Raw genomic sequence first — 15082 nt, forward strand, 5'->3', positions numbered from 1 at the left:
GAATACTACTGCATTTCTTCCTTTTCTCATTTATTCAACCACAAATAGTTTTAGAACAACAGCCACGTGAAAGACGTGTGGCTACAACATGGTGCCTTCCCTTAGAGTAACAAGGATGTGTAACAGGGACCACGGTAGCAACAAAACTTGAACCTAAGATGGAATAAAGATCACATTCTGTGGGATCTGCGGGGGGAGGGCAAAAGCTGATTCTCAACTTGGGGATCAAAATGGTTTGGGGATGTGCGATCCACAATGAGATGAATGGGGAAGTCTGGACACAGGTGGACAGCTGGGAGGAAGGACAGTTCAAGCTGAGGACCTTGGCATGAACAAAACTACAGGATCCTTAGCAGGCATGAGGGGTCTAGGATCAGCAGAGCGCAAAAGACAGTGAGCGGAGGAAAGCACAGAGCTCGGAGGGACTCCTCTGCAAGTGAACCTGTCCACCCAACTACATAGTTTACATGACCAACACCACGCAGATCAAGAGGCAGGCCTTCTAGGTCTGGGTCCTGGCTTGGCTACTGGCAGAGCCATGTGGCCAAGGGCAAGCCCCTCACCTCTCTGTGCCTCAGTGTGCTCATCTAAAAAGTGGGGCTGTAACAGGGTCTCACAGAGTTGTTGTGAGGAATAAGCCAATCACCTGAGTGGGTATAGACGAAGTCCTTGCAAGGGTCCCTGGCACACCTCACACACGCTGGCCATTTATCATCTTCAGCTAATTCTCATTCTCATGTCACCTGTGAGTACTGTCACCTCCATGCTCTCCAATAAAGGGCAGAGCATTAAAAAATGAAAATTCACCTCCACGGACGTTCTTGCATGTGAACAAGATGGTGATCTTGTAGAGAGTGACAGGACTCTTCTTGGCATTATCCAGGGTCCTACTTGATCCTGTTTGCTGGGGAAAAGCCCAGGGGAGAGTCCCAGGACAGCACTGGTAGAAAGCCACCTCACACAGACGGATGCTGACCGCATTACTGGCCGACGTGGACGCTGCTGCCTCCTGTTCTGGGGCACTGAACGTTCCCCAGAAAATCTTTCGGATACACAGCACTTGCATCTTAAAAAGGGGAGCTGCTGGGCGCCTGGGTGGCTCAGTTGGGTAAGCGACTGCCTTCGGCTCAGGTCATGATCCTGGAGTCCTGGGATCGAGTCCCGCATCGGGCTCCCTGCTCGGCGGGGAGTCTGCTTCTCCCTCTGACCCTCCTCCCTCTCATGCTCTCTCTCTCATTCTCTCTCTCAAATAAAAAAAAAAGGGGGGGGGAGCTGCTTTCAGCAGAACTACAATCACTGTCACATACAGTGAGATGAGCAGCTCTGCGGGCAAATGGAAGCAGACAGACTTACCGGGCCCCTAGACACCAAACCTGGATGCAACCACCAAAAGCACCCAAGCCTTAGACTAGGCCCCCTTCCACCCCCGAACCAGACCCTTGACCACATCACAGACCAATGCTGGAGACGCATGGTCTGGCCCAGCACTGCTGCCAATCTACTGATCACTGGGCAAGTCACCTCCCTGTCTGGGCCCAGGTATCCTCATCCGTAAAATGCAGGGAGTAGACCAACGGTGTCTGAAGTCCCTCTAAGCTCTAGGACACTGAATTCTATACATAGGAGAGGGAATCATTACCTTGCTATCAGCCATACACAGAAAAGGGGTGCTCATCATCTGAGTTACCTTCAAGTACAGCCAAGGTACCCCAAACAACCCCACCACCCTGAAAATGCTTCACTCTAGGGAAACTGAAATTCAAAAGCTACCCTGACTGCCTTGAGTAGCACTTGACTAAAATAGGAGAAACCAATGTTCTTAAAATAGCTCTCTCCACCGCAGTGTGTTTCCCATGGATACAGAGATTTTGGAGCTGAAGGGGGTGGGCGGGCTGGGGGCTCAAAGGGCAGGGGAGACACAACGGAAGGAGGCTGGAAGGAGGCGTCGAGGAGAACTGCAGATGTTCAACAGGCAAACACCTGCCAGAAAATGTCCCCCTGCTGTTAGGACAAGTCTCGGAGTTGGTTTGCCTCTAAATAATTAGCAAAGACAGTCATAAAACTTGAAGTCATAAACCTTGAACATAAAAGTCATGAACTTTTTAACCACCACCACACCGCAATTCACAAACACATGTAAAAATGGTAGTTTACGAGAAATCAGCTATCGCAGCCGAGTTAAGCTGAGTTTACCGCTGGTGCCCCACGGCAATGAAACAACAACAACAACAACAACAAAAGAGCAGCTCTGTCTCGGCTGTGGTACAAGTGTGAGGCTGCTAGTGGGAAGGACTACCTTCCTAAGTTAAGAGTCTCGCCTGCTCTGCACGCCTCCTGCGAGCCCTGCTGCCCGAGTCTCCCAGGTGACACGCGTGTCCTCTTGGTCATCCGTGCCTCTGCTCAGTGAGCCGCGGAGCTGCGGTGTGGACAGAGTGGGGTGGACACGGGGGGGGGTCATCTCTGCACACGCCCTCCTTTTACAGGTGACACAGGCCCAGAAAGGATGACTGGCTTATTAACGTTACCAAGGCGACTCGCTCATCTCCCAGGTCTGAGTCAACAATTCTGGAGAGATCTTTTAAAGCCTGACCTCTGGAGACTTCCGTGAATATGAACTGATGTTTTCTTCATTCTCGGATCTGCATAAAAGGTCGGACCACCAACCTTATTTACTCTCCCCCGTTCCCCCTCTCCTTTTCCTTGCTCCTGCCCTCAAAAATAAACAAACCGGACAAGAAATATGAAAGATGAGTGGCTCATCTGGAATGGGAGCAAAGGAAAGAGAGGTCCCTCCTGTTCTGAGCTCCCATGTCCTGTTTCCTTTCCATGTTTTCTTCCAGAATAAAACTGGGAGAACGGATTCTGAGGGCTGAGGAAAGATGAAAGTCAATCACAAGTCTAAAATTACTTGCTTTCCTCTGGAAGCATTTGAGGAGTATAAAGCACGGAGGGATCCATCACCAGAACGGGAACAAGGGGGCGCCTGGGTGGCTCAGTCGGTTAAGCGTCTGCCTTCAGCTCAGGTCATGATCCCAGGGTCCTGGGATCGAGCCCCGCATCGGGCTCCCAGCTCTGTGGGAGGCCTGCTTCTCCCTCTCCCACTCCCCCTGCTTGTGTTCCCTCTCTCACGGTCTCTCTCTCTGTCAAATAAATAAATAAAATCTTTAAAAAAAAAAAAAAACGGGAACAAGAAGATTATTTCCTTTCACACGACCCATCCTTACTCTTTCCTGTTTAGGGGACAATGACGGACTGACACTGGCCTCCTCTGGCCACTGAGGTGGTGACTCTGACCTGCGGGGTACACCTTGCTGCCCTACCTCTCCCGAGTGCCTCCTTCACTTGTCACCCTGGCAGAACGTCAACTCAGCCCCTCGCAACGACCCACAGGGTGCAGAAGGGCCCGTAAGTACTCCAGGGACCCAACGCTGGGCAGGGGGCCAAGGAGGACCCTTGTGCACCGGGTCCAAGATGCCAAGACGCTTGTGACTTTGCACTGTGCACCAGTGGAAGGGTCACTCCGACCCTCCAGTCTTCCTGGGGGTCAGTCGATTTATAGCTGCCAAGTAAGGGCAGCTTAGGCAAGCCACTCCTAAGATCCTAAAAGCAAGGTTTTACATGGCAAACACCCCTATCCCCTGGCAATGAGCCAATATGCCTCCAGAATTTCAGCAAGAGAAGAAGGTTCTTCGGCAAGCATCAATTACTAGGTCTAAGATACTTATTTTTCAAACATACGCAAAACACAAAATAGGATTTAAATCATCAAAAATAATTTCTTAACAATCATGAGATTACACTGAGTTTAGTTCTGCTGTCTTGGATCTTCTCCATAAAGTTACTGATTTAGAAAAGGGCTTCGTGCAAATTAAGGCAACTTCTTAGACCAGAATCAAGACAGAGAGGATTTTTTTTTTTTAAAGGAATAAAAGTTTGTGGTATCTTGTGGCAATAAGATAAAGCCTCATTCTTGGTTTAAAATGCCTTAAAATAAGTAAGTGGATATATACCTATCTAGATATAGACTGCAACATGGAGGCAAATGCAATTAGGTATTTTGCTAATACAGATTTCAAAAAATAATAAAAAATACTTCTTTTTAATTTCTATGATTTCAAACATCTGGGCTTTTTATTATTACCTAAATTAAATGTTATTGGTATATCACACCTGTAGAACTAAAAAGAAATAGCCTCAGGTAAGGGGAAAAAAAAAACCAAATGAAAAATCACTAAGTAAAGCTGGTGGGGGTTCGGGAATCCCTCTAATAGCTAGAATTATTATCTGAGGAAAAGGGAATCCAGAATCACACATTATTTTACCTAAGCCAGGGAACTTGGTCTCACCCTCACAAGTACCATCCAATATGGTGCCATCTGCCACATGAGAATTTTCAAAAAATTTAATTTTCATTAATTAACATGAAATAAAATGATAAATTCAGCTCCTCAGTCATATGGGCCACATTTCAAATGCTCAGCCACCCCATGTGGCTACAGTAATGAGTGATGATGCCGGGCTGCATGAGGGAGGAAGCTGCTTGCCTGGATTCCTCCTCGGAGACCAGAATCATGTCCATCGGCCATGCTCTATCAGATAATGAGGCTACATAAAAATTAATTAATAATCACCCCCCCCCCCCACCGTCAGATGCCTTCAACCCTGAAAAGGCTCACCTAGGTCGGCAATGGCAAATTTACCACCACATTACTGCTCTCCCTATCTTCTCTCATTGCTAAGGAGACAATTTTCCTAATTTCTTTTATCTAAAATTTGATGATGTTGACAAATATTGACTCTCTAGGCCACATACAACCTGCCTCAACAATGGTCATGTAGCTCTCAAGAAAAGAGCGACTATTATTGAGTCCGCAAAATACATTCAAATGCTGACATCCATTTCCTACACCCACACTTGTGTTCTTCAAAATATAAGGACACTGTGTAATTTTCCCATGAGCACCGTTCACGTACGATCAACCGTACACATGACAGCACCTCAAATCCTGAGCCCAAAAGCTGCATCCATTCAGAGTATGCTAGTTGGGTCTTACCATCACTTGAAAGGTGATGAATGCACCTTCGTTCCTCTCCTTCTGCTTCCTCTGTGGTCCATTTCCCGGACTGCAGTTGGCCCCACAAAGCTAGTCCATTCTAAGTACGGAAATTACTGCACTCCGATGTAAGCTCTTGGCTGGGCAGATGCAAAACAGGGCGGCTCCTTCAAGCACCCAGCTCAAGTCTCAGAGAGGTTCTCAGTTCCCTCCAGGCATTCACTGGCTCCTTTCTTTCGTTGGCTGGTTTTGATTCCAGGCTTCTGTCCTGGCACCACTTCTTTGAAAGCTCACTCTTGCCTCCACCCAAAGCCCAAGCTAAACCATTCCCTCTACTGATTTGGTCTCTGAAGAGGAACGCTATTCTGTTCTCTGGGAGCCCCACCCAACCTTTCAAAACCAATTTGCCCTCAATCACTCAAACCAGGGACTGTCGGAGCAGGTTGCTTAACAGATTCCACTTACACCTCTGAGAGACTATTAGTGCATAATTTGCCTTGACCGAGAGTCAGTTTTTATGTTAGGGAAAAGGGTGGTGAAGGATACCCACAAAAGAACTGGCCAACCCACACTGCCCAAAATGTGAGATTACAGCTTCGACCCGAAGAGGAGACACAGAAGACCAACTGATGTAGAAATACATGGAGAGTCTTTCCTCGCCAACATTGAGACTTCCATGTCCTCTCAACACAACTCTAAGAGGATAACTGGGTTTCTGATGGCTTATGGAGTCGGTCTTATGTACACAGGCACCCTCTGCAAGTACCTTGGAGTTTTGGGTTTTTATACAGAAACAAAAATATTTTAACGGTATCAGTTGTGCTTCCAATTTTTTGGAAGGAAATGTGCTTGAAACTTTTCTTCCTTAATAGCGCCCCTGAGTAAATAAGAATAAATTGCTTGCTATCTCATGCCTTCACAACACATCTTCAGAGCGTCCTGGGCAAGACACAGTCTTTTCTTGGTATTTAACATACGGTAAGAGCCACGACTTCAACACAGCGGCAGACTCCCCCTAGCTGGTTTAAGTCATTTTAGTTTGTAGACTGTTTATGCTATTTGCTCACACAAAGCATTAAAAAAATTAACAAAAGGCCCTTGAAAGGCAGACACATTGGACTTCTCCTCTCTTAGGAGCTACCTGAGTCACTTTGTGATGCCCAGAGGGAGAAGGGCCAGGAGGCGGGATGCGAGAATCTGAAAAACCGAAGCTGAAATACAAGCTGATCCGCCTTTCACCACAGCTTCCAGCTCCCATGCCCCCCCTTCTACCTGCAGCACCTCTGGCGCGTGCAGAACACACCTCCGGCCTCGGTTCTTGGGCGGAAGTCCCAGCGGCTCTGCTGCTCGTGTGAGCAGAGGGGCAGATGCCAGCTCAGTAGAATTTCTAAAGCTGGAGTGGGTGTTTCCAGCTGACAAGTTCACTCAGAACAGACAGCATCTTTTGTCTCCAGGCTGCCTGAGAAAAGCCATACACCCAAATCCGGGAAGCACTAGCTTATATGGATGTAGCCTAAGAGAAACACCCATGTCATTCTAGACGAAGGGAACAAGTAAGTATCTGATCGGACCCAAAGGATGAAGTTTTGAAAGACATTCCAGTGCCAAGAAGGAGGTTTTGACAGAGAAAGGAGCTGTTTTATATGATGTGACAAAGGAAGACCAGAAGAGAAAGAGGCACACAAGCCTACGTGGATGATGTAGATACACCTGAGTTTTACAATTAAGCTCTCTCCCATCCCCCTGAAAGGACCACTTTCTAGAAAGGGACAGGGCCAGAGCACATGCTCTTCATTTCCGCCTGCTCCACTGCCTTGAGGAAATAAGCTCTGAAATACACCCAACCGGAAACAATTAGAAAGCACTGCTCACAGCACGCCCCATAAAGCAGGTAACGGTCCTTACCGGGAGATGACTGAGGGGTATGTCCACCTGTCCCAGGAAGTCGTCCCGTGTCTGTTGAGAAGACAGCAAAGAGTTAATGTCCCCATCTCTGCACTGAGTGTCAGCATTCTTTTTTTTTTTTTTTAAAGATATTATTTATTTATTTGAGAGAATGAGAGAGAGAGAGCACATGAGAGGTGGGAGGGTCAGAGGGAGAAGCAGACTCCCTGCTGAGCAGGGAGCCCGATGCGGGACTCGATCCAGGGACTCCAGGATCATGACCTGAGCCGAAGGCAGTCGCTTAACCAACTGAGCCACCCAGGCGCCCCGAGTGTCAGCATTCTTAAAAATGTTTAGTATGTTTCTTTAATAAAATGTTCCTGTGATAAGCCAGGGATGAAAGAGCATAAAGTCCAGGGTACTCTAATAGTGTTGTATGGTGACAGATGGCAGCTACACTTGTGAGCACAGCAAGATGTTCAGACTTGTGCAATCACTATGTCGCACACCTGAAACCAAGGTAACATTGTATGTCAACTGTACTTCAATTAAAAAAAAAGTTTCTTAACAGAGACCATGGTCAGGGCCTGACACTGGAGTGCAGCGGGGCTGGGTAGAAGGCAGAGGCCCCGATGCCTGGCAGACAGCCACTGCCTGGGAGACCTGTGAGCCCAAGGCCTTGTACACCAGATCTTTAGCTGGCTGAACCCCTGCAGGGCATCTGCTACCCACTCGAAAGGAAACAAATCAACTCTTGGAATTGGGGAGCATGCGATCAGTAAGGGAAGGGACACTCAGGACCACAGAAGGTTTGGGGTCACAGGTGGTCCAATTTACAGAGAAGACAGTAATGAAATGTTGGGAACACTCTAATATTTATTAAGTGCTGTAAAAAGCTTCTTGAGAGCTGAGAGTCCAGGGAAAGTGTAATAATCTAGTGATTAATAAATCTTAGAAATTACTTCTCAAAAAAAAAAAAGACCTCAAGCTTTCAATCGTGTAAGTACAATACTTTGGAATCCAAGTTCATGGATTAGTTTGCTGGTTAATTTCTGGACACATCATACTTCTTCCCATCTCTGTCCTACCACACAGCATACATCTTTCTGACTTGAGAGACCTAGATAAGATTCATTTGGAGGAGCTCACAAGCCCCCTTTCGGACTCTGGGAGTCACCTAGGAAGTCATAACTCAGGTTCTGGGGTCGCCGGCCTGGACCACGGGGCGTCCAACAGGTCTGCTGCCTCTACGTCCTGCTGCAGGGGTCCCTGTGTCAGAGCTTCTGACATTTAGGTGACCCCAGGGTGTAAATCTGTTACCCTTATATAAAAACATGTAGTTGCTTCCACCACATTCAAATGCCTAAAGCCTCGGAAGTTCTTTAGGGGTAATCCAACCTGTCCCATAGCTAGCCTGAGGAAAAGCCCAAGGGAGAACCCAGACCTCCTAACCCCAAATCCTGTGCTCTTATTTTCACTTTTCCCTGGTTTAACGAGGAATTCTCTAATTTACAGAGACGACTTTTTAAATGTACTTGAAAAACCTCTCTTCTTGCATTTAAAAAGCAGCACCTGGTAAATACGAATGAGATTCATTGAAATGATTTGCTGCAAGCTCAGGATTGCCTTATGTGTAGTTAAAAGAGATTTGATTAACTAGAAAGCTACCTTAGGCGATGCACAAAGGGTAGTGAAAAATCAGTTACCACTGGTCGGGTGTACTTGAAGCGCGAGACTAGCCTCAGTCGTCCTGACGGGCATCTCCTTTCTTCTATTTTCTTGGCTACATCTGCTGCAGCTCACCATGGAGATACCCTCCTCTAGCACAAAGCTACAGGTGCCAAATAATGCTGTAGATCTGAACAACAGCAGCTGTCCGCAGAAGGTCCAGAAAAGGCAGACATCCTTGCCAGCCAAAAGAGATGGGGGATTTCCCGCTCTCCATTTGACTGATTTAATGGTAAAGCTAGTGGGAATGGTAGTTAACTCTCCCATCAAAAACCAGAAGTGTGTTGACTACTGTTGGATGTCTACCTAATGTAAGTGGTGGTATCGCCACTTGTCCCCGGCCCCTCCTGCTAGCATTGAAGCAAAAGGACACACAAGCAAAAATCAGAAGATGGATTTACCTAAAGGAGTTCCATGCCCTCCCATCTCTGAAATGCTACTCCTCAATTATCAACCTAAGTGCATCCTTTTTTTTTTTTTTAAAGATTTTATTTATTTATTTGAGAGAGAGAGAATGAGAGACAGAGAGCATGAGAGGGAGGAAGGTCAGAGGGAGAAGCAGACTCCCTGCCGAGCAGGGAGCCCGATGCGGGACTCGATCCCCGGACTCCAGGATCATGACCTGAGCCGAAGGCAGTCGCTTAACCAAATGAGCCACCCAGGCGCCAACCTAAGTGCATCTTAATAAAAATTCACAAACACCTACGTGCCCAAGCTCTTTTGCTGGGGAGAGGCTGTTAGGGTTCTAAACCCGTCAAGGGCCTGTAGCTGGGCCCAGGCACCTGCAACTAAGGGCTGGAGGAGTGACCCCTATCAGGCCACACCTGAGCCTCACAGCAACTGTAGGAGGTGGGCACTATTATGAAGCCCATTTCACAGATGGGGAACCTAGAGACCAGAGAGGTGTGTGACCTCTTGAAGGTTCCTATTTGGGCGGGCTGGTTCCAGAGTCCGGGCTCTAAGCGAGTACTCCGCCCTACAGCTCAGTAACTGGCAGGAAAAGCATGACTGTGCACCAGCTCTGAGCTTCTCCCTGGGACACCGGCTCAATACAGTGTGGATGGGAAGAGATTCTGATGACAGCAGTGTGACGAGACTTGGTGGGGTCCTATGAAAATGCCCTTGTGGGGTATCTCCTGTTGCTATTTTCCTCAAACGGAGCAAGTAACGAATCCCTGGGGCACTTGCTCAGCAGCTTCACTTGGACATTAGTAGGTTTTCTCACTCAACTGAACAGTCAAAGATGAAGCAACCTCACCCATAAAGCAAACGAAGGCTCTCTCTGGCTTGCATCAAGGGTGACTGTAATAAGACCAGGTTTTAAAAAAGACAGGGATAGGGATCAAGTACAGAACAGCACATGGTCAAAAGAAATTGGCTTACATGAATATTTCACCAAATGGAACGCATGGTGAGATCTAGGTTTTCAAATCATCCCACTGTTGCCAGAAATACAGAAACTTAAGGAAATGTAAAGCGTTTCGGTTAATGACAACATACCAATTTAAAAAATATATATTTTATTTGTCGGAGAGAAAGAGAGAGGGAGAGAGCACAAGCAGGGGGAGCAGCAGAGGGAGAAGGAGAAGCAGGCTCCCAGGGAGCCCGACGCGGGGCTCGATCCCGGGACCCTGAGATCATGGCCTGAGCCGAAGGCAGACGCTTAACCGACTGAGCCACCCAGGCGTCCTGCCAACATACCCATTTTGAAACACATCTTCAGTTCCCCAGAAGATAGCTAGTAGGGGGTCAGAGAGCCTCCTAGGGGTCCTTATGCCAAGATGAGAAGCAGGGGCGTCTCAAGGACGCCTGGGTAGGCTGCGGTGGTAGGATCCCCACCCCTGGGCCCCGAACAATGTCTTAGGCCACCACAACTTCCTGATGTCGTTGCTGCCACAGGATGACATCGTACACCAATGTTATGAAAACACATTAATCAATTTTTGTAATTTCTATTACGCCGTTATTTCCATCAACCACCACGTTACCCATGAGAGCCTACAAAAACCGGACTGGTTTCAGCTCATACGGTGAACACTGGCGTTTCTTGTGTTTATTTTTAAGTGGTAAGTAACTGCTGTCAATCCCAACCTTAGTTACCTGTTGTACTATTCTAGAGGCTGAAAATGTGCTGGTTAGTAACACAGTTATAAATGTTCCCTTCTGACAAGCCACCAAATTATTTTCCAACGTAACGGCAAGGCAAAACGGAGCCCTTGAAATGTGTCAGATAAGGTGAAGCAGAAATCTATATTCCATTACTGGAAATGTGAAGTAACTGTAACAGACGCTGTCTTGGAGCCTTGCCCTCTAAGTGATGATTAACCCTCTTGAAGACTGCCCCTCCCCCCTTTAAAAATAACTGTTCCCATTTAAATAAGAAGGAAAGGAACAAGTGTGTGCCATCGTCACGGAGAGGTAAGCTGCCACCAGCGTGAATGCCACTGGAACCTGAAGCCTGGGGACAAGGACAACAGCTCTGGTGAAACCCTAGGACGGCCCTCGGGCACCTCGCAAGCTGCCCTCACAAAATAAATGAGACTCGATTTCTCAAGGAACACATCTATTTTAAGAAACAACAGAGACTTTTGGTCTTTAGGTTAGAACTGTCCTCGAAGGACTGATGTGTGAGGAGTACCACAGAGGTTATGGTGAGAACAGGGCTAGGACCCTGCGTGTCACATCCAGCCAGAAGCAAGTGAGGGGTGCACGCAGGTATGGCTGGGCAGTGTTTTGTTGTTTTTTTTTTTTTCAGATGTATTTATTCACCAGAGAGAGAGTGAGTATGGGAAGGAGCAGAGGGAGAGACAGAATCTCAAGCAGACTCTCTGCGGAGCGCAGAGCCCAACGCAGGGCTTGATCTCATGACCCTGAGATCATGACTTGAGCCGAAACCCTTAACAGACTGAGCCACCCTGGCGCCCCAGGGCAGGGAGTTTTAAAGAGGAGTTCCAATCCCACTGGCTGCTCACAACAAGAAGGATTTTTTAAAAGTTCAGTAGAATGAGACAGAAAATATTAGTGCCTCACACGAATGTAGTGATTCAAGAAAATCATTTGTTACATACATGAGAGAATGTGTACTAAGTTAGGATCTAAATTTCTTGTTTTTGCATCACGATCAAAAGTTTAAAAGCCTCTCTAAGTACATTAAGCGGAAACCATCCAGTACTACCAATTGCCTGGGGTTTTATCCTAGAAATTAGTAAGTAGTGACTTCCAAGAAGGTTATATTTAGAACTTCTCAAGACAAATGGAAGAGACGAGAGAAATCAGAACACAAGCTACAGAAAAAGAATTTAGGAGTAAAGATATACAGCACGACTAGATTTTTGCCTATTACAAGCTAAGGTACACATCACAACTCTAACACTGAGCCAGAAAAAAACCCTCTGCTCTCCCACTGAACCGTTAAACGTGACGTCCCTGTCTGCCGCTTCCTTCCAAAGCACGTGGCCCACACTCCCGCACCGGGACTCAGTCGATGGGGGAAACGGGTTCTATTTTTAGAGTGACTTGGAAAGTATGTGCTCTGAATGATCTAAATAATGAATGGCGTGAGAACCTTTTACAGAAGCTTTTAGACAAAATGTTATAAATATCTGATCTCAACAGCTTCGTGTCTGGAGAGTCACCTGAATGTCGATTTGCATTTAGTGGTAGGTGCTGTCTCATTCCTCAACAGAGCATGACGCGGGCTTTGTCGTCACGCACAAAAGGACGGACGACGGGCTTGTTTCTCCTTGCACTTGTCCCACACATCGGACTCTGCCACGCGCACAGAACAGCTGGCGCTCACGCAGGGAGAGGGAGTCGGGCCTCCACCCGCCCCACGTACTGCAAAACCCAGCGTTTCACCACCTGCTGCCTCCGGCTTTCCAGGTGAATGGCTTCATCAAACAGTCGAGGGACGTTCTACTAAAAAGCAAAAGGTGCCACCATGAAATGCTCTCTGAATGCACGTGCTCTTGCCAAAACTCACTGGGTAGGCCCCAGAACACAGAACCAAGCAAAACTCCGATACTCTTTCATAAAAACACATACGACTTTCACACTGTCTGCCCCTCTGCCATTTAGTTTTCTGGGCTCAGGGACAAGACCTCCCATTCACGAAAACAGAGCAAGGTGTGTCCTGGAGACACTGGCTCTTATTTACAACAAACGAGACTTCCATGTCAACAAGATGTCAGAGCAAACCCACAGGACCTTTACAGGCTCCTGTAACATCACACCGGGACGGCGGGCAGAACTTAATCATGCTGGAGGAATGTGTGATCGTGAAGATTCTCTCTTTTAAAAGACACTTTGCTCAAAATTCAGAATGCAAAGCAGGAGGGGTCAACAGAGCAAAGGAGCATGGAGCTGGCGAAGGAAGACTAAGGCAGGAGCTGATGGGCTTTCATCCAGGCGCAGGACCCGCCTACCCCCAACACCTGTCAGAAGGCACTTGTGTGGGGGGCTCAAAGGGACTCCCAGGTGCTGCAGGTAGCCGGTCATCACAGGAGGGGATGAGAGGTGCACAGTGTCCCCTCTTTCCTCAGTGGGTGGAGGTGGCTCAAGAACATTCAGTCCTCTCCCTGCTCCAAATATAAGCAGACTCCAGGGCCCAGGGCAAAGTAGGGCCGCAGAAATCGCGGCTTACTGCAGTAGGAGCACTTGATGATCTGAATTTCAGGTCCAATCAACTCTAGGGGTGGAAACTCTAGGAAAGAACTCTGGGGACCAGACACAGAGAACGGGACATCCTAAGGGTTCCAGAGACAAGGTGCCCTTGTTCCCTATGGAGAGAAACTAACCAGCCCTGCTCAACAGAAATATAACGTGAGCCACATCTAGAACTTGAAAAATTCTAATGGTCACAGTTAAACAGGAACAATTAATTCTCCTAATGTATTGTAGTTGTCCCAATACATCCAAAATATCATTCCAACGTGTAACCAACATAAGTCTTACTGAGGTATTTTACATTCTTTTCACTAAGTCTACGAAATCGGCAGGTGTCTCTGGCTCGAGGCACACCTCGATCCAGACCATCCGCATCTTGGGGGGGGTGGAGATGAGGCCGGCACCACATGACCCAGCTGCCACCGCATACCACAGCCACAGATGGACAGACAGATGCTGCAGGAACACCACTGGGGGAGGGGCTCAGTCTGCCAAGGGTCAAGGGCAGGCACAGCTTCAGAAAGGACTTGGATCTCCAGCAGGGTCCCAAAGGAGGAGTTCGCCAGGGGGACAGATTGGGGCAGCAGGGGAAGGGTGTGCAGGCAGAGGCGTGGGCTGAGGCTGCGTAGGAGCGAGCATGGCAGGGGAAGGAAGAGAAGGTACGGGGCGGCGGGGGGGATCACTGGCAGGGGCTGCATTTCAGAGAGGTCCGCTGAGCACTGGAAGAAGTGACCGGAGGGGAAGAAGCCAGAGGACAAAGAGCTGGGGGCGGGGGGGAGACAAGCTGTCGGGATGAGGCAGCACGAGGGGCTGGACCGTGCAGGTGAGCGGAAGGCTCAGCGCTCTTGGAAGCGTTCTGCCCCTGGACTCTCCGGGTCACCGTGCTAATGAGGGAACAGGCAAGGTCACGGACACCGAGTCCTTACCACAGTGCCCACCAGGAACACTCGGGAGCCGGTGTTACTGCGAACGAAGCAACAACACGGACAGCAACGGCACTGACCTCACGGTGACACAGAGCACATGCACGAGATGGGGGAGGCAGTGGCCGCAGAAGGCGGGCGGTGTGGCCAGGCTGCTGTCCCATCTAGGGCAGTGGGCTGCCTGTGGGTGCAGCGTGTCGTCACCCGCCCCGTGCACCACTTGATGTGCGTCTGCTCTCCGTTCCGGTCTGCGAAGAGAAGTCTTCTCCTTCAGTCCAGACAAGCTTAGTGACACAGACCCAGGAGAACAGACGGGCCCCTCCAATCATCTCTGTCTTCGGGGGAAGGAAGAGGCCACAGGCCGTCACCCCCCACAGGGTCTGGGGCACCGCCTGGCACCACCGTGACCCGTTACACCTGCTGCAAAGCTGCCTGGCCACACCAGTGACACAGACGGTTTGTTGAAATGTTGTGCTTCTGATTTTATCCTACAACTGTTTTTAATTTCTCAAGATTTCAGAATAATTTTCTCAAGTATCTCATTTCTTCTCCGGAGAAGTTTTAAAATCAAAATTTTTTGCAAGCAATTTAAATAGATTATATGCATAAATGAAAAAAAAAAACCAAAAACAAAGTGAGGATACTTTTAGATTCTCTCCGAACTTAGCTATCAAAGAACAGACCTACATAACCTGAAGAAATTCACAATATACGCCTTTAGTAGCCAGAGCAGGGTCAAGGAATGAATGGAATACTGGGGAAAAGGGAACCTAAGTGGGAGCCTAAGTAACTAGAAGTGCAATGTTCGATTTTATTAGCATGTGTTAC

General features: G+C 48.2%; 1 protein-coding gene across 10 annotated transcripts in view; it reads right to left on the minus strand.

Annotated features, from left to right (window-relative positions):
- Positions 1–15082, minus strand: part of NEDD4L (NEDD4 like E3 ubiquitin protein ligase) — a 335626-nt gene that overhangs the window by 70988 nt on the left and 249556 nt on the right. For 9 of the 10 annotated variants that reach the window (XM_064578835.1, XM_045886634.3, XM_045886636.3 and 6 more), the window contains one exon: positions 6960–7010. The exons of the other annotated variant lie outside the window; for it this stretch is intronic. In XM_064578835.1, the coding sequence (XP_064434905.1) occupies positions 6960–7010 (51 nt within the window). The remainder of the gene's footprint in view (positions 1–6959; positions 7011–15082) is intronic. 10 annotated transcript variants of the gene reach the window in all.

Source organism: Mirounga angustirostris, unplaced genomic scaffold, assembly GCF_029215605.1.
Source record: "Mirounga angustirostris isolate CCGP_5_RB_7025 unplaced genomic scaffold, mMirAng1.0.hap1 SCAF_14, whole genome shotgun sequence".
NCBI classification, from domain to species: Eukaryota; Metazoa; Chordata; class Mammalia; order Carnivora; family Phocidae; genus Mirounga; species Mirounga angustirostris.